Source organism: Zeus faber (assembly GCF_960531495.2).
Source record: "Zeus faber genome assembly, chromosome: 2".
NCBI lineage: Eukaryota > Metazoa > Chordata > Actinopteri > Zeiformes > Zeidae > Zeus > Zeus faber.
In genome coordinates, this window is record NC_137189.1 from 30,838,931 (window position 1) to 30,859,847 (window position 20,917).

Here is a 20,917-nt window from a genome sequence, read left to right on the forward strand (position 1 = left end):
GTTAGCATTAAGTTTTTATTTCTCATGTCACTTTGAAAACTTACAAGGAGCTTACATTTAACTTGGTAATTCTCAAATGACACAAGCAAAGATTATATACAGTACTATAAACTGTCAGCTATGATAAAGGAAACCAGATGTACACATTTTTTTCTAGTTCTTTCTGTAGCATACGTTTTGTTTTTTTTGTAAGGTATAGTTGTTTTTTTTTTGCCAGAGGCAGGTGCCCACATCCATAAAGCATTCCTTATTTCCATACTTTACTCTTTGCTCAGTTACAAAAATATCAGATATTTCTTTCAATCCCTGTGTTGACAAGTGCGTCTTGATGCAACTCCTCAACATTATTGCTGCATTAGCACAGTAGTAAATTCTGGAACTCTTAAGTAAACATATATAGTAAAACATGGCTATTAGCGACTTTTTTCTCTCATTTGTTTCATTAATCTTCCCCCTCTTTAAATACTCGACACACTTTCAAAGTGCAAAAAACAGATCTGAAATTTAAAAAAAAAAAAAAAAAAGAAAGAAAGAAAAAGGTGCAAATCATACTACAAAAAAAAAAAAAAGAAACAAAAGAAATAAAATAAAACCCTGGTGAGGAGAGAAAAGAGGACATGGCACTTCTAGCGTGGAGGTGTGAGATTGGCTCGGACTGCATCTGCGTTCGTTTTGGCCTCGGGTTACCGTCGGCGTTCTGATTGGCCAACGCTGGGTCCAGAAGTGATTGTGTGGCTCGATCCTTCGATCGACCGGAAGGGTCTGGGAGGAACGTTTTAGCAACATAACGACGAGCAAATGAGAGGGCGCGCCGCAGAGAGGGAATCGGCGACGACGCGCAGCTTTACGTCTCGGGGCCCCCGTCGTACTTTCAGACGTAAAGACACGCGTCGTCGACGTAGGGTTGAAGCTGGGGCCGGACAGGAGTAGTTTAGGGTAATCCCAGCTAACCCACTGTGATTGAAATGGGGAGGCTGAGAGGAGGAGAGGAAATGCTGATCGACACTGAGCTGGATTTTAAAGATAAATAAAGCAAAAAAAAAATAAAAATAAAAATAATAAAAATAATAATGAAGTGAATGGAAAAACTGAGAAAAAAAAAAAAAAAAAAAGAGAGAGCGAGAGCCAAAATGTGTGCATCTGAAAAAGGCAAGGCATTTTCTGTTCCTTTCTGCTCGAGCGACTCTTCCACTTCGTTCTTTTTCTCCCCCCATTCTTGAACGTCATCAGTATCTACAAAATGAGCACGGGCCATTTCGTACACAGTGATTTCATTTCCTTGCGACGTTGGTGACGACGACTTCTTCTTTTTCTTAAAAAAAATAAAATAAAATAAAAATAAAATAAAATAAAAAAAAAAAGATCGTGTACGGCGGCGGTTGGCGACGGCGCCCCCTCTCGGCCTCGGAGGACAAAGTCCACTTTTAAAGCACTTTACCTGAGGTTTTCATTTAAGAATGCTGCAATTTGCCTAAACAGGGAGTCTTGGAACACACGTGCCAGAGCACACGCTCACGTACACGCACGCACACGCGCGCACACACACACACACACACACACACACACACACACACACACACACACACACACACACACACACACACACACACACACACACACACACACACACACACACACACACAAGGGCACACAGATAAAACCCCCGCAGGTTCACCAAGCAAAGCATGCTTTCAGAGGGTCTGCGGACACCGAAGGAGCCGGCAGGGAGGATTTGGGGGGGGGGGGGGGGGAGAGACCGGAGACTCTATAGGGGGGGAGGAGGGAGGGGGGGGGGGGGGGGTAAATACAGAGCCCAGTCTGACGTGGTTGTTGCATTCTTTTTTTTTTTTTTTTTTTTTGTTTGAGTGGTTTTCTGCTCTTGAGTCCGTTCCATTGATTTAAGGCCGCCCCCTCCTTCCCCTCCACCAGAGTCAACACCAGGCGACGTCATCGAGGGGCTTCTACCGCCCCCTGTTGTTCTCCATGGGTAAGTGACAATAAGAGTCTCTCTCTCTCTCTCTCGCTCTCTCTTTCTCTTCGCGTCTTCGTCCGTCCACAGAGCGCACGTGCAGTTCAGCGATGTCTTTAGGCAAAAGTCGGCCACTGCCACACCTCCCCGTTGCCGCCGCCTCCCCCCCCAAAGCGGCCGGGGGGCAGGGGAGGATGGGGGGGGGTGGGGGGGTGAGGGAGGATGGGGGAGGTCAAACAAACGCGATCAGCTGGTGTTGAGTGTCATCGGCCGCTGGCTCTCAACCCTCTCAGGAGGTTTTTCGGGGGGGAGGGGGGAAGAAGAGTCCCAGGGGCCGCAGCCAAGCACTATGGGGAGGGGGAGGAGGAGGAGGAGGTCCGGCCTGTCGAAAAACTGGGGAAAGGAAGAAAGAAAGGTGAGCCTGAGGAGAATTTTGTGACAGTGAAACCAGCCAGTAAGTCGACAAACCATCACAGCATTACAGTGGAAATCCATCACACCCAGAATGAAGGCAACTTTATATTCCCCCCCCCCCCGACATCCGTATTCACCATCGTCTTCACTCCAACACGGTCACTTTCTTTTCTCCAAAGTTGAGGTATACCTATGATGAAAATAACAGGCCTCTCTCATCGTTTTAAGTGGGAGAACTTGCACAATTGGTGGCTGACTAAATACTTTTTTGCCCCACTGTATGTATGAAAGTATGTATATGTATGTGACAAATAAACCTCTTGAATCTTGAATCTCCTCCATGCGTGTGACAGGTCTTTGCCTTCTTAAGGGGAAAGGCGAACCCCGCCATCAAACAATATTTGTGTTACAAACGCGTAACACAAATACATTGAATGGCTGTTTCTTAAAATGTGACGGCAAAAAAAATAAGAAAAAAAAGAAAGAAAAAATATGAATTACCACTTTAAATGTGTTGGGAAGAAATAGCTTCCTCAGCGTCACCCCTTTTACCGCTGGAATGAGCAATAATCTATAAATACATTGCAGCTATTGACAGGAGGAGGGCGGTGCCGGTTCTTCTCTGTGGGTCTGAAGGAGAAGCCAGGGACGGCAGCTGTGGGTTTGTCCCATTAACCAGAGGAGGACGCAGGAGATTTCCACAATCTATGCATGTGTACAGAGCTCTTAGTTATGTGCTTTCTGAATATTTTTTGTTAGTTATTTGTGGTTCGATAATTAAATGGGGGGGGGGGGGGGGGATTAAATTTAAAAAAATGCCACCGATATATTCTTGCCTCTTGTCAACTCTCCCCATATGCGTCTGCACATGCGCCGTATTGGAAGTGGCGGGCTGCAGTTGACTCCAAGGAGGGGCCCCAGCACGCACCGCATTCGTTAATGCCGCATCTTGACCGCCCAAATATGGCCGACCATGTCGAACAATATTACCCACAAAAATATGGGGAGAATGGCGAACGTGGTTGCCATTTGAAAGTTTGAAACGGAACGTTCATTTTGAAGCGGGGTCGTGACACCTCTGCTGAACGGGGACTGAGCGCTCACCTCTGCAGCCTGTGGACCATGTGAGCCACCAGGGAGTCGGAGATGCCGGGGTACGCCTCTTCCGCCATCAGGATCGCCTCCCTCAGCTCGTCCAGCGCCATGGGGTTCCCGTTCACCTGCTCCTGCCGCGCTTTCAGCTGGGACCGCGGACAGAGGCCAAAATTGAATTTATTGAATAGGGAGAAAAAAAAACAACAACAAAAAAAACAAACTGATATCACATTATATGACATCATTTATTTTGAAAAGGAGAGCAAGTTAAGAGACATCGTCATGAGATAGTAGGGTCCAGTACATTACCTTGTATCACCCCAGATGTCATGACTGCACTGATGGTTCCTACTTTTTTTTAGAAACCAATTTAGCATTTTTTTAACTATAGCTTTGCCATTTTTTGGGGAAGTTTCGAAATTGTTGCTTCCCATCATTTTTAACAGTTCATGAGTCTATGAATTGTTATTAGAACAGTTTCCTTTAGGTCAGACAGCAAGGTATGTGATTAGGAACTGGAATAAATATATTAGGTTTTTAAGGTGAGTACAAGGATTTTCTTAGTATGAAGGTAAGTATAAAGTGAGTTGGTTCATCTAGAAGTTAGGGTTATGAACTTGGCGCACAAAAATAAAAAAGCAATTTATGGATAAATCAGACGTAATCTTTATGTTGAAATTAAGTCATCCATAAATTCAAATACAAGACCATTCAATTCTTTTTCAGGGATAATATTTGACTAAAGACTTTTAAAAACACACTGTATGGAACCTGCTTACCTCGGCCAGCGCGGGGGAGATGACAGTGGCCAGGCTCTGTGAATAAGGCCTCTTTGGAATGTCTTTTGTCTGAGCAAAACAACAGAAAACACAACAACCAGGGTCAGAAAACAGACACGGATTTCAGCATGGATTATTTGTTACGTAACAGCACCCATTTTCTGATTATAAAATATGAAAAAAAATAAAAAAATAAAATGGGACTGGCATGTCTAAGCGGGCCGAAGGCTCGGATCAGCTTGGAAATGTTTACGGTTCAGTGTCCGGTAAAGTTATCCATTTGGAGTACGAGTACCGTATTTTCCGCACTATAGGGCGCACTGGATTATAAGGCGCACCGTCAATGAATGGTCTATTTTCGATCTTTTTTCACATATAAAGCTATAAGGCGCATTAAGCGAAACAAAACAGTCAGATAAGTCAGTCAGTCAAACTTTATTAAACGTGTTCACAATAACTCTCAACATTGTTCAAACGTTAATGAGCGTATTCACAATAACTCCCAACCTTACACGTAAAAAAAACAACACAATACACTAACTTTTTCAGTTCATTCCTCGTCCACAAATCCCTCAAATTCTTCATCTTCAGTGTCCGAGTTTAACAGTTGGGCGATTACGGCATCCAGCATGCCCGGATCCCTCTCGTCATTATCCGAGTCAGTGTCGTTGCTGTTACCTGGCAGTTCAGTGATGATTCCGGTGAAAGCTCGGACCACAGTTGAGACTGATACCTTAGCCCAGGCATCCACGATCCATTGGCAGATAGTAGCGTAAGTCGCCCGGCGCTGTCTCCCTGTCTTGGTGAATGTGTGTTCGCCTTCTGTCATCCACTGCTCCCACGCAGCTCGCAGTTTAACTTTGAACGCCGTGTTGACACCAATATCTAGGGGCTGGAGTTCTTTAGTTAATCCACCCGGAATGACGGCAAGCTCCGAATTAGTTTGCTTCACTTGGTTTTATGACAGCATCGGTGAGATGGGCGCGCATGGAGTCGCAGATCCATAGGGACGGAGATTTGTGGGAAAAAAGCCATCCGGTCTCTTGGCGTAAATTTCTCTCAGCCACTCACTCATCTTTTCCTCATCCATCCAGCCCTTCGGGTTAGCTTTGATGATGACGCCGGCTGGAAACTTTTCTTTTGGCAAAGTCTTCCTCTTGAAAATGACCATGGGTGGAAGTTTCTGGCCATTAGCCTGGCAACCGAGAATTACAGTGAAGGATGACTTCTCGTTCCCTGTGGTGCGTATAGACACCGTTCTGGACCCTGTTTTCTCCACAGTGCGGTTCACGGGGATATCAAAGGTGAGGGGAACCTCGTCCATGTTGGTGATGTGCTCTGGCCGGATCTTCTTTTCAGCGATCTTGTTTTTGCAGTATGCGCGGAAAGTGGCCAGCTTTTCCTCTTAATCTTTTGGCAGTTGCTGCGAAACGGTAGTTCGTGTGCGGATGGAGATTACGTCTTTTCATAAAACGAAAGCACCAAGAAGGAACGCCTCGAAAGTCATTGATATTCATGTCCCGTGCTAACGCTGTTGCCTTCAGTCGAATAGAGACTGTAGAGACGCTTCTACCTGCTGCTCTCTGTTCAATAACCCACTGTTCAATTTTGTCCTCTAACTGTGGCCATCTCACTTTGTCCCCTCGGAAACTCTGTGTGGTCTTCTTTAATTGGCGCAGGTCATCTTCTTGCTTCCTCCACTTCCGTACCATTGATTCATTAATGTTGAATTCTCTCGCAGCTGCTCTATTCCCATGTTCTACTGCGTGACTGATAGCCCTGAGTTTGAAGTCCGCGTCGTAAGAGAGTCTCTTGACATGTGCCATTTTGGGGTCCTTATACACACACACGGTAATATTATGGTGAAGCACAGTATGTATTACTCCGCGACGCTCCTGACCACGGTAGCCATAATGCTGCAAGCGGTGCGGCTTTGTAGTTTACCAAAGTCGTACTAAAACATGTTGACAGAGCGCCGTGTACCCCACAAAATCGCTTCGAGGTCAGTAAGCACAACCAGAATTCATTCATATATAAGGCGCCCCGGATTATAAGGCGCACTGACATTTTTTGAGAAAATTAAAGGCATTTAAGTGCGCCTTATAGTCCGGAAAATACGGTAAGTCTGTCTGATTTAAGCATTTCTAAAACATTTTTCTTTTTGCTAGTGTAGGCATAAGTGCTGTACGGCGTCCATAACGACACACACTCGTGCGCGCGCGCGCAAACACACACACACACACACACACACGATCATTTCATTTAGAATAATTTGGCCCTCCAAAGTTTTAGCATAGTTTTTGTCACATCTATGAATGCTCTGTTGTTGAGTAATTGATTGTAATTAATTCATTATCCTCCTCACCTGCTCCGTGGCCCCAGACTGGCCCTCCCCGTTCTGGAGCTTCTTGGGGTCCTTTTCACGGATGGTGAAGATCCAGTCGTCACTGCCAAAGTCGTTCCCGCCCGACGCCTGGCCGTCCTGCTCCCTGATTGGACGGCAAAATATGGGATTGTTTTGTTTTTTTTTCCCCCTGGTAAAACCCAGGCGAGTGATTTCAGCCGAGCATGTAACGTGCTTAGCAACACTTCACGTCTAAATCTGTCCCTGTGACGAGTGGGAGGACGAGTGGGACAGAGAATGGTGGGAGAGATCGACCCCACCATTGTGTAGAACTTGGTAGAATTAACGACTTTTTATTTAAGCTTTTTACACCTATGCATTCCATACAATTACAATACTTCAACATTTGTAATATAAGCAATACATATACAAAAACACAGGGTTATATGAGAAGTACAATATCAATTTCTCTATTAAGATGAAAAATGGAACCATGGTTCGAATGGTCCAACTCGTTTCGGGACTTACGAGTCGGACTCGTCTGAGCTGGACTCGGTGGTTCTGGACTGCTCCGCCTTCCACCTCTTGTACTTGTCCACCAGCTCAGTCAGGTAGGAGGTTTTCTTAGCGTGGCGTACAATCAGCTTATGTTTCAACAGCTCTTTGGCGGTGGGCCTCTGAGGTATGGAGGGAAAGATTTAAAGAAAGCGTTAAAGAGAGCAATTCGAAGAAGTGAGGAATCGATTCATTAAAAGCATTACGCCATACCAGTTCTGAAGTCAGTTGGTTTATCTGCACATACAATGAAGTGGTTTATCCATAGGATTGTCTGTGTTGGGTGGATTCTACTTCAAGGCCCAGAGGTCCATCCCAAAACAGCAACATTTATTTTCAACATCCAGGTTTACCCTCATCTTTGCTCTAAGACGGAAGAGGCGGACCCCACCACCAAAATGCTAATATCTTATACAGGAGCACATGCAGAACGCAAATACACTGAATGGCTGTTTCTAAATCAGTGCCAACTAAAATAAAGTATCAAATATGGGATTTTTTTGCAACAAAATAATCTTACATATTTCCACTTTAACAGAAATTATCAACATATAACAAAGGAAATTAATAAAGGAAAACAAGTTTTCAGCTTAAAAGTGTCGAAGCCTCATTATAATTGTGTACAGTGTGCATAGTTAGGAGAACGGTCGCGTTAGAAATATAAATACTTGACATTCACTACGGTCAAGGCAGAGTCAAGAAAGTTGAAGGGACTCACAAAACTGGGCTCCTTGTTGAGGCAGGCTTCAATAAACTCCTTGAGCGGTTTGCTGTAGTTTCCTTCCAGCGTGGGCGGGTTGTTCTTTGGGATGAGAAACAGCACCTTCATGGGGTGGAGCTCCGAATGCGGCGGCTCGCCTTTGGCTAGCTCGATGGCCGTGATGCCCAGTGACCAGATGTCAGCCTGGAGGGGAAAGCGGGAATGAGAGCCAATGATCACGACATGACCAAGACCCCAAAATAACATGCTGGTTAGTACGGCATGTTAGCCTGAGCGTTTTTAATATGTATACAACCAAAGTATGCATCAAACAGTATGCCAAAAGAACCAGGATAACACTAGGATACTACATAGTACAGAGTGTGAAATACCGTAGCAAACACTGGATACGACACTGTTTATGCCACAATGCATTGCAAACTGTCTGCATTGCAGTTGTCATCAATCCCCAATTTGCTGAAAGTATGTAGTAAATCCGAAAATCAATAGATCTTACTCACATGGTCAAGTACGCTGGGTGATAGTTTGAACATGTAATATTTAGGCATAATTTTGGACGCAGAACTGGTATCTGCTGTTATTCTGTGATTTTTATCTATACATATGTTAACATTACAGATCTCTATAAGCTTCATTAAAATTAAAATTAGTTTTTGGATCTCAGTCCAAAAGCCGCCAGTCACAGCAAAACAGAACCTTTCAAGCAAAAAGGCGCATTGAGAACAAGAACCAAACGAAAACACAATGTTTTGAGTAGGGATGGGTACCGTTAAAAGGGACCTATGAATTACGTTTTTTTCTTATTTTCTGCAATATACTGTATATAATATTACAATGTCGGATGTTGATATTAGATGTATCCACAGTGTCAAATAATGAGGTAAACCAATCACTGTGAGCAAAACACTCAGGCTTCTGACCGCTCGCTTTGCAACTTTTTTTTCTATTCTCAGCACGAGCTGACGTCAGCTCATGCGGGACTTCTTTATATGGTCATCTGCTCCATCCAATACGCTGTGTGTTTCTCCAAACAAGTCCAATAAAAATTGTGTGTTTTCATTGTATACGTATTTATTTTCCGACGTTGAACAAAAAATCCCCATGTCCAAGAGTCCTGGTGCATCGCGGTGCAGTGTCCGTGTCCCACAAGTTTGAAGCACAGCAACCAAAGTCAGAACTAACTTTTAAATTGGGCCTTGTAGATCTAATATGAGTCAAGATTCAGGAACAGGATTGCTTATTTCAAATTTGTTCAGAAACAGATTTTGGTGGACTGATAAGGTGCAATCAGTGAAAGTTACAGAGTAACTACAACAAAGCCAGAAGCCATGGCTCACAGAACCCGGAACATGTGCTCAAACCCCATTGGCTCACAGACCTCTGGACCTCAGGCGGGTGGCTCCTCCCACTTAAACAGCCCGTTTTGGAACAGGAGGGTTATAGAGGTATGTTAGAATGGCTCGAATGCATAATCTGCGGTATTTTCAGAAACAAACTATAAAGACATGTTATGGACCTCAGAGACCTATATAAACTTGTGGAAAAAGGAGAGTAATAGGTCCACTTTAAGATTTTAATGGTACTACTACACTTCCCGATACTGCTTATTGATATTATTATTGAATATATCGCGCTTAAACAAACACATCTCTACCTGGTCAAATTATCATAATTACTTCCCTTTCACCCACAGCATGGACAAACACGTTGCTCAGTAAGGCCGTAGCGTCCTCCTGAAACTCACCTTGGAGTCGTAGGCCGATTGCTTGATGACCTCGGGCGCCATCCAGAAGGGCGTTCCGACGAAGGTGTTGCGTTTGATCTGTGTGTCGGTGAGCTGCCCGGCAACGCCGAAGTCCGCCAGCTTCACTTCGCCCTGCTCCGACAGCAGCACGTTGGCCGCTGGGAGATCACAATGGGTTGGGATTTATTCAGACGGTGCTTTTGCATGAAAAAACAGGTTGGTGCGAGGTTGAAAATACCTCAACTTAAGCAGAAACTTTTCATAGGGATAGCCAATCAACACCATCAAGCACTATTTCTCTGTATGTCCAAAGTTTGATGGTAAATTGAGAATTATAACGTTGGAAGTTTCCTACGTTGTATTTAACTTCTACACACACACACACACACACATACATACAAAGACCTACATTTATCACATTACTTGTCCATAATTAGCACATTAGGGAAACAACGGAAACAAAAGCAGGTAGTATCTGTTGTGTACCGGTACAACAATCAAAACCACCTAAATCAACCACTTCATTGCCTTTGGTTTAGACACACAGATAAGAGCGGAGAATTCATGCCTTTTCTACAGTACCTATAAAATATTCACCGATCATTAGATTTTCCCAAGCTCCAGATGAGTGTCAATGGATCATTTTGACCAACCCCCTCACGCTCAATCACCTTAATGAAAAACTAACTATAATGTATGAGTGAATAAGTAGCTGTCAGTGCTATTAATGGTTCCTAAGAACTCAGGGAACGCCCCGGTAGCCATTTAAATGCATCTGAAAGAGAGCAGAGCTGTCACTCGCTACCTTGAATTAGGGGTGCCATGGTTCAGACTCGAAAATTGACTGAAATGAGTGTTTGAGTTCGAACTTTGAAATCACAAGCAGGTTCGCCATTCTCCCCATATTCTTGTGAGTAAGATTGTCCGACATGGATCTTGACCACCAAGACAAAATAAATGTGATCTCTAATGTAACGTTATCTGGAAATAGACTGCGTACTGAAGCAAAGCCCGAGCCACAGCCCGAGCCGCAGTTCGCAGCTTGTGCGAAAAGGTGCACTGATTCAATAAAATATGATATATATATATATATATATTATATTTTACAATGTCCACTTCAGAGGGCAGGACAGAGACCGGCAGCTTGTGAGAAGTGTCGATGGTGCACACCGGTAGGCGCTCCATAAGAGTAGTTACCGTTACGGGTATGATTTGGATTATGATATGAACGATTAGATAATAATGTTAAAAGGAACATGATGCTGTGATAAGCAAAATTCGGCTAAAAGTCAGATTAGAGAAGAATGTACAGAGTGGACACAGAGGAGAAGAGACGCACTTGCAGGCAATAGTGTTTAAAAGAGCCAACTCATACAGCTCACATTTTTCTTTTATCTATGAAATTGTATGAAATATTTTGTTTATACTCATTCCACTACAAAAAAAATAGCATTATTTTTACTGATTTAATGTGACTGGACTCAAAGTTACTTATTGAGAAACAAGTGTCTTTCTTTCCAAATCAAGACTCAATATTCTAACAATGGCACAGCCATCAGTGCTGAAACAACAACACCATGTGTTTAAATCGAAAATCGAATCGTGACCTTCAAATCAAAAGTCAAATCAAATCATGGATTTGGAGAATCGTGACACCCCTACCTTTGATGTCCCGGTGGATCTTCTTCTCCGAGTGGAGGTACTCCAGACCCTTGAGAATCTCTCGGAGGATGGTGGCAATCTGGGTCTCATCCAGGGCCCCGGGCTCCAACTGAGACAAGAAACAAACAAAGACAAAATGATAATGAGGCGTGACAGCACAGACTGAAGGGCAGGACGGGGCGGGGTGGGGGGGTGGGGGGAGACCCTCCACCCTCTCTCTCTCTCTCCGCTCCAGTTTCAGAACATGGTAGACTGCACTGACACTGTTTCAATTACTCCAATTTTTCCTGGCTGATAAAAAAAAACAAAAAAACAACAACCTCTGTCATCAATGTCAATCGCGATCGATGGAGTCGATCGCCGATAGATGATTTAATCGTAAACCGGCCCAAGCCTACTCCAAAAACATTTCCGGTGTTTCTTTGGTAAATTCACTGCAGCTAATTGGCCAAGTTTGATATATTAAACCCCTGACATAACCAGTCTGCATACATTAATGAAACATGCAATAACGTCCCTTTTAGACATAACATTTTCTAGACATATTCTTTGAATATTTTGTCAAAAAAAATCTGTGTGAACCAATGAACCAAGCAGGTCCGCCTTAATTCGCAATCCAAATCTTTCTCAAAGTTTTCCACCATTAGCATGTAGGTGCTACCAACTCTTCTCGTAATTTAGTGATTTGGAGAATCATATCTCACAGAGAGCTGAATTACACAAATGAAGTTCTCAGTATGTGGCCATTTTTGCAATGCATGTTTGTGAAATGCTGTGTGTAAAAATAACACAAAACATCCAATTACTTGACATTTTAACACTTTGTGTGAATACAGGGCTGCATAAATACAGCTAAAAATTATTTAATCAGGATTATCAAGCCAGGTATTTCGCTGTACAGTGTAATCATGATTACTACTTTTGTTGATTGGAGGAACAAAATGATTCCATCCTATATCAACTTCTTGACTTGCAGGTTCCCAAAATGCACTGTTAATATTATCTTTATATCATATCAATGTGTATTTTTGCAGCCTTAATGGAGGAGTCAAATACAAGATTGATTTTATACTTGATATTTGACTATGTTATGGATACGCCGATCTGCCACAACATTAAAACCACAGACAGGTAAAGAGAATAACATTGCTCATCTCATTCCAATAGCACTTGTCAAGGGGTGGGATATATTATGCAACAAGTGAAGAGTGGATGTGTTGAAAGCAAGAAAAATGGGCAAGTGTAAGGATCTGAGCGACTTTGGCAAGTTGTGATGGCTAGACAACTGGGTCAGAGCATCTCCAAAACGGCAGGTCTTGTGGGGTGTTCCCGGTATGCTGTGGTTAGTACCTACCAAAAGTGGTCCAAGGAAGGACAACTGGCGACAGGGTCATGGGCGCCCAAGGCTCACTGATGAGCCTGGGGAGTGAAGTCTAACGCGTCTGATCAGATACCACAGAAGAGCTGCTCTAGCACAAATTGGTGAAAAAGTTAATGCTGCTATGATAGAAAGGTGTCAGAACACACAGTGCATCACAGCTTGCTGCGTATGAGGCTGTGTAGCCGAAGACCGGTCAGAGTGACCATGTTGACCCCTGTCCACCACTGAGAGTCCCTACAATGGGCACATGAGCGTCAGAACTGGACCATGGAGCAATGGAAGAAGGTGGCCCGGTCAGATTAATCATATTTTCTTCTACATCATGTGGACGGCCGGGTTTAGGGTCCGATCCGATCGAGCATCTGTGGGATGTGCTGGAACAACAAGCCCGATCCCTGGGGGCCCCACCTCGCAACTTACAGGACTTAAAAGGATCTGCTGCTAACGTCTTGGCGCTAGATACCACAGGACACCTTCAGAAGACTTGGTGGCACGAGGGGGAGCTATACAATATTAGTGGTGATCAGTGCTGGATTTAATGTTGTGGCTGCTTGGTGTATGCATGTCATGTCAGTTCATTTGAGGAGCACATTTTGTACGGACAATCGATAATCACTTACCAAGTCTAATGCAGAACCTCCTCCCAAATACTCCATGATGATCCATAACTTAGTGTCCTGGAACAGAGAGTTCAGAGGAAGGAAGGAAAGGGGGATAATGAGCCACTGCCGACGCAAAAAAGGGAGAACATTAAGTATTTAGTGAGTAATATTGTGGATACATATTCACAGCTCAGTTATTAAGCCACGTACTGGCTTTTTGGAGGGTTTGGAGGGTACCCCTTCAAAAACCAGTAATAACACATTAAAGCAGCAGGTAGGCGTGTGTGGCGTCCTCTTAGTGTAATCCTTGTTAAATTTGGGATAAATCAAGAGCCGATATGAGGATGAATGGTGCATCGGTGGAAATAAACTTGAATTTGAGGTGGATTGTGGGAGTGTTAAGAAGATTGCCAGCTCGGGTGGGGTGTGAGGATCAGCAAACTTGACTTCATTTTCAAAAAGCCGCTGCTATTATTAAGTTATCAAGTAATCAGACACTGCTCACAGGAGTAACTTGATTAAAAATAGGGAGCTACGGACACGAGATACAGACATGCATATATCATTGTAATATAATTAAAGGTAACCCCTTTGTTCTTAGCTCTAACGGTATACTGTTGAAAATGTGCATTACTGAAATTTATGTTTTTATTCATTTTTAATGTTCAACTCATCACCTTCCTTCACAAGTACATTCTAAAAGGTTTACATTATATGAATATATTCATATCGACGACGTAATAAACATGTTTGATTTGCATTTTCTAATCATTTGTAGGGGTTTTTCTTTTGATAGGTCCCGTTATTGTTTTATTTTAATATTTTGAAGGTTAAATGGAAAAGAATGGAAGGGCACTAATATTTTGTTTCTGGATGCAAGCCATTTTCCAATAAAAAGTTGATTATATAACATTTTCAAGTGAAGTGTCTCTCCACTGAAAGCCCCAAGTTGTGTTCTTAATTGTTATTATTTTTCAATCATTTGCCTATTTTTGCATATTTGTCTATTTTTACTTGGCCATTTTTGTATATTTGGCTATGCTTATATTTTTTTTTATTTGACTATTTTCGTATATTTACCTATTTTTCCCCCAAGTTTGTGAAGCTTCTGTCATACTAATTGAATGTACAGCAATGCATCAATCTCCACTATGACAAATTCCTCGTATGTGAAAATGTACTTAGCCGAATACGGTTTCAGATTCCGATTAGCAAATGGAAAATAGCAGGCTTCATATAAAAAGTTACAATAAAGTGAGCTGCATCTCCCCCCCATTTGCTGATCAGAGGCTTTGACTCGGCAGAAAACGGTCAGAAACGTCACGCCATACAGACAGTATTCTGAAGAGTGTGACCTTGCATTGACCCCGATCTCCATGAACACTGCATAAATGGTGCATTTTGTGCACTTCTCGTGTTGAGGCTATGGTGAAAATCAAGTGCAGACTCCCGCCGCTCTGTGTGTTTGAAGGGGATCAATACGGTGGCGTTTAAGTAAACGGCCCGTTCTGAATCGATAGGGTTCTACTGCGCTGGGAAGAAAGAAAGTGCCCACTGACTTTGGAGATAATCTGCCGTGGGAGGGAGGGAGAGTGTAACCAATGTCACCTTCATGTATAAGCGTTAGAACGAGCTCTGGTGGAAGCCACTGAGCTGAAACAAGGAATTTGTGAAACTGGAGAAGTGTTGTTTATTTGGTGATAACATGTGTTCTCAAATATGACCTTGTGTATACGTTAAAAAGTTATACGTTTTACAGATCGGAAAATGGGTCATATTGAGTACTGCAACATTCTGTGACTTTTCAGCGACAGATGTGTCATTTCTTTTCTCACTTCTGTTTTAAAGCTGTGTACACGCATTTAATTTCATTTGTATCTGCTGCAACACCTGAAGTTCCTCCCAGGAAGGGATGAAGTGTTAACTTATCTTATCTTTAAAGTAGGAAATTACATTTAACTCAGCAATTCTGGCGTGTGTATGTGTGAGATAATTACATTAAAAAACACAACATAGCTTTTTATTTTTTCAGTCAGAATTTGAAAAAATAAATAGTACGGCGTTCTCCTCCTTTTACCACCTAATTGATTGAGCTCGTCGGGAGCGCTGAAATGTATGTTTCAAAGTGAAAGCCACCTTGAGGTAGGATCCGTAGTACTTGGTGACGAAGGGGCTGTCACACTGGCTGAGCACGGTGATCTCCTGCTGGATGTCCTCGATCTCGTCCTCCGCCTCCTCCAGGTCGATGATCTTGATGGCCACCACCTTCTGCGAGCGCCGGTCAATGCCCTTGAACACCTCCCCGAACGAGCCCTTCCCGATGCGCTCCAGCTTGGTGAACAGCTCCTCGGGGTCCGCCCGCAGACTCTGGGGCGGGTGGAGGACGGAGAGCAAAGCTTCAAAATAAGGGCAACACGTCCGGAAAGCAAAGCGGGAAACTGCTCTTACAGGATGGGATTCTGGGTCTGACGATACAATCCTGCACAACCGACTGCTTTTGTCGGAATGTGAATTGTTGACAACGGAGATTTAACATTTTCAGGTTTATTGCCAAAATATTCTTGTTTATTTTGTCTTGTGCTCCCAGAGGATGTGATGTGGGAAACACAAATGACAAAAAAAAAAAAAAAAAAATGGATAAAACAACTTCCTTTCACGACCTCAGCGGCGTGAAGGTTAATACAGAGAGCTTAAAAAACAGAAACAATATCTAGTCTCATATTACGATATATCAATATCTTGAATTCTAGGAATCTCTGCCCGTCTGTATATATGTTTGTATGTCCTTTGATAATCTCGACAACCGTTCATCCGATCTATTTCACACTTGGCGGGTGTATTGCTGGGGACCCAAGGACCTGCAGTGTGGAATTTGGTGTCATTTGGACAGGCCACAGATGTAATATGAATAAACTTTGAATAAACAAGCAAACAGCGAGCCGCTCTGTGCACCTGGGGCACTTTGTCATCGTCATCATCCGATTCCCCTAAGCGAGGCGATTTTTGACATCGTCCTCCAATATGTGAAGAACGAGATGCACGCGAGGAAGCGCTGGAGACGCGAGTCGAGTGCTGGAGAGAGATCTCTCTCTCTCTCTCTCTCTCTCTCTCTGTAATGGATTAAATAAAACGTACGATTTTGTGACGCTGAGACAAGTTAAATAACGCAAGTTCAGTGGCTTTAATTTAGCAAAATTGTGATTTAATGATTAAAAGAGAAACCCCAGGAGCTCTGTGGGGTCAAACGTGTGTAAAAATATAAATAAATAAATGGCCGGCATTGGTTTAACATTGGGGGGGGAACAAGGAAAAAGATAATTTGATGAAAATGTTTTTTTTTTTTTTAAATCACACTCTTCTGTGATTCCGAGGGTCCACTTTGGATTCGGCTTTTTCTTTTTTGTTATGATTTAACTTCAAGTTTCCACTTTGGCAAATAACTGACCTGAGTTGAACCAGTTTTCAGTATTTAAAGGAAAACTAATTATTTTTACTTTTTTTTTTTTTTTAATTGAAAAAAAAAAATCTTACGTGGCCTCGTCCACTGTCCCCAAAAACAAATCTATTTCTAATGTGTGTCTGAACAATTTGTCTTTAAAACTTCTATCACAGCCTCAGAATCAGAACCTACTCTGTGTATTTTGCTTATTTTTTATTCGGACATTTACTCTCTATATTTTGGTATTTTTGTACATTTCATTGTTTCCATTCAAATTTGATGTGGAATTTTACACCATTTACTGTAGAAAGTCAATTGCAAAGCTAAAATTCAATGCCAATTAATGCTCTGTTGTGCGGTACGTGTATTATTAAAGGTTTTGGGGATATTAAATGCAACTATTACCGCGGGATTTAATCAACAACAAAAAAGACGATTATTCGTGCTGTGTGTCGATTAATCGTCGACTAAACCGTCGTTATGGTAACGGAAGGTGTCAGTGTGCTGCTAATGTTGTTGTGGGTGTGGATGTAATTCGGATTGTATGATATTATGAACAGGATCAATAAATAACCCCTGAATACTACACAACACGCTAATGTGCATAAGCTGCTGGAGCTCCGGGGGCCGGGGGTTGACGTACCTGCATGCCGGGCAGGTTGCCCTGCACAGGGGACTGAGCCATGGCGTGGACCCGCTCCGAGCCTCGTCCTCCGGGGCTGGGGCTGTGTTTACAGCCCGGTCACCTTCCTTCCTCCTCCCAGCACCAAGTCCCCGGTATGGTGACCTCCCTCCCTACACCACGGGGCGTTGGTGACGGAGGGGTGCGCTGGGTTTGTTTAGTTTTGTTAAAACAAAAAAAACAACAAAAAAAAAAAGGGGGGATGTTTCCAACGAGCACAAGTATCCCAGAAAACAGCTGAGCAAGCCAGCAGCCCGTCCGCTGATGCTAACGCTAATGCTAAGGGTAGAGCTGGATCTAGCAAACAACAAGTCTCATCCCGTGCCGCAATGTTAGCGCGCTAAGCTAGTTAGCATTAGCAGGATAAACTGCGTTCTCCCGGAGGGACCAAAACTCTCCGGCAGCGATGGCAATTTCCAGTCCCAGGGAGTGAGAGGCATTTCACTCCGCAAGCCACACGGTTGGGTTCGGGACACTTTCCTGTAACGGCACCGTAGAGCGGTGTTGTCAGCTAGCTAGCATGGCCAGCGATGCTAGGCTATGCTAGCTAGCTAACGGACGCAGACGAGCGGACGAACGGTTCCGTCAGCTGCGGCACATCGGGTCCGCGTACCGCGCACTCCGCCCGGCAGTACGGCTCTGGATAACACGGCGGGTCCCCGCCCTCCGGCTGCTCTCTCGGCGGTGTGACTCCCGGTGGAAAACGGACCGAAGCTCGCCAGTATTGTTGTTTTCTCTCCCTCACTTTCCTCTCGTGTTCTCGGCCATCTTGTCGGTGCTGTCACGCCTGGAAGGATCCGGATCCGGATCACAACACGATCCGCACCGCGACTTGCAGCGCTCCGCTGCACGGGGCAGGTGGACCGGTAATACGAGACATATTGAATATTTATAATATATTTATAATATATTGAATATTTATAATATATTTATAATATATTGAATATTTATAATATATTTATAATATATTTAATATATTGAATATTTATAATATATTTAATATATTGAATATAATAGATATATTCACATATTTATTATATTGAATATAATATATCCAATATATTAAATATGTGAATATATTTAATATATTATATTCAATATATTAAATATATTTATTATATTCAATATATTAAATATATTGAATATATTTCATATAATATATCCAATATATTAAATGTGTGAATATATTGAATATATTATATTCAATATATTAAATATGTGAATATATTGAATATATAATATATTCAATATATCAAATATGTGAATATATTGATTATATTCAATATATTAAATATGTGAATATATCTAATATATTATATTCAATATATTGAATTCAATATATTACATATGTGAATATATTGAATATGTGAATATATTGAATATATTATATTCAATATATTGAATATATTGAATATATTGTATTCAATATATTAAATATGTGAATATATATATTCAATATATTGAATATATTATGTTCAATATATTAAATATGTATATAACATATATTATAATATATAATATATATATATATATATATATATAATATATGATATAATATTTTATATTGTATATATTATAATATCTATAATATAATACAATATATATAATATAATGTATTATATATATAATATTATAAAATAAAATAAAATATTATATATATTACATTTCGCAGACGCTTTTATCCAAAGCGATTTACAATTGTTCAATCACTGACGGACGCAGCCATCAGGAGCAATGAGGGGTTAAGTGTCTTGCTCAAGGACACTACAGCATGCTAGCAGGAGGAGCCTGGGATCGAACCAGCAACCTTTAGATCACTAGACCACCAGCTCTACCGCCTGAGATATTCTCTACCGCCTTGACATATTCAAGTTCAAGTTCAAGAGATTATTTGTCACATACATACACATAAGATCATACATATGTATATATGTATATACAATATAGTCTAATCTTATCTATCTATCTATCTGTCTATCTATCTATCTATCTATCTATCTATCTATCTATCTATCTATCTATCTCTATACCCACACAAAAAACAACCTCTTAATATCCAACTGCACTTCTTTAATTTACTTAAGTGTGTAGTGTGTGGGTGATGCGATGACTCTGCTTTGTTATTCAGACTGGCTGTTTTGGTCAGAAGCGGAGGATCCTGTGCGCATAGGGTCACATCCCATATTTTATCAGGGTCACTCCTCAAAGCTTCACTCAAGAGTGAAGAAAAACCCTTAACGAGGACATAAAAGTCAGCATTGTGCTCACTGTCTTCATTATCATCTACTGTATATATCCATCAGTACAAACCCCGTCATCATGGAAACACACGCAAACACATTAGGGGGAATTACCCACTTGGCCCCGCCCCTCTGGTACCTGTGGCATCGCGTGTGATGTCTTTTGTGATGTCACAACTCTCCGGCTATAAAACCTTGGGAACTGTCCGTGGGCCTGGACAGTGCACCACCTGCTCAATGGGGAAGATGGAAGGTGTTTCCAGGGCCAGGAGGTTGATGGTGCTCGTACTCCTACGCCAAAAAGTAGGATCACATTTTCCGTCGCTCAACTCAAGATTTTTTGGACAGTGAGGACGTTGGACGCTGTGAGACGCTTGATAAATAAGGTATTTTGAAACTGGAAATTAGAAAAAAAAATTAGTTTGTCTTTTTTTTTTTTTTGTTTGTGCAAAAGGGAAACAGCAAAGAGACTAAAGAGATTTCTCTATTTACGTTTGTTATTTCGTTTTTTACAACCAATTAATCAATTTTAATCAAATAGGTTATTCCTTATGGGTTATTGCTTGAGTTAAAAAAAGTAATTACGAAACCAGAAATTATTTATCCCAGAAATATATATTTTTAAGTATAATATTAAATATTTAACTTTTATATGAATAAAAGTATATATTTTTAGTAATGCACGTACACACACTAACACAGCGAGGTGTATACATGTTAGATAAAAGTATAATATTTTTGTTATTTAATATTTTAATACTTTCACATTTTGATACTTTCATATTATACTTTATCTTAGGTTTTTTGTAATTTGATGACATTTTTCCATCTACGGCACATTTGAGTCGCTGTACTTCAAGCTTTATGGTTCTCCGCTCTTTGGCTACTTAAAGGTGCAGTGTGTAGAATTTGGTGGCATCTAGGGGTGAACCCGCAGTCAACTGAATACAGTGGTACCTCGACTTACGACTGCAACTCATCCAAGATATGAGTAGCGATAGTCGTGAAAGTTTGTATCGACTTACGACCGACTGCTCCAAGATACGACCGTGCAAATTTGCAGTTCGGAGAAAATATGTCCTCCTCGAAGGATCACCAAGTTGTTCAGTTGTCTTAACCTGTTTTGATCAGTTACTAAACTTCTGTTAATCAATTCGAGTATAACAATTACCTTCGAGGTTCTCTGCGTGTTCGTTGATGGGTTGGAGCGTCAATCAGAAGACGTAACACGACCTTAGGAGTTAGTCTGATTTATTGTCAAGCAGAATCAAAAGGTATAGATAACAGAGT

The 20,917-nt window shown here is 41.9% G+C and overlaps 1 protein-coding gene across 1 annotated transcript; it reads right to left on the reverse strand.

Moving 5' to 3' along the window:
- Positions 1-1,682: 1,682 nt before the first annotated feature.
- stk24b (serine/threonine kinase 24b) lies at positions 1,683-17,953 on the reverse strand. The gene is made up of 11 exons (XM_079996814.1): positions 17,349-17,953; positions 15,403-15,633; positions 13,285-13,341; positions 11,284-11,392; positions 9,622-9,779; positions 7,875-8,060; positions 7,130-7,278; positions 6,623-6,746; positions 4,258-4,326; positions 3,488-3,624; positions 1,683-2,362 (listed from the first exon to the last, which is right to left on the reverse strand). Exons 1-11 carry the CDS (start codon positions 17,388-17,390, stop codon positions 2,317-2,319), a joined length of 1,308 nt encoding a protein of 435 aa, XP_079852940.1. The 5' UTR covers positions 17,391-17,953; the 3' UTR covers positions 1,683-2,316.
- Between the last annotated feature and the right edge of the window lie 2,964 nt (positions 17,954-20,917).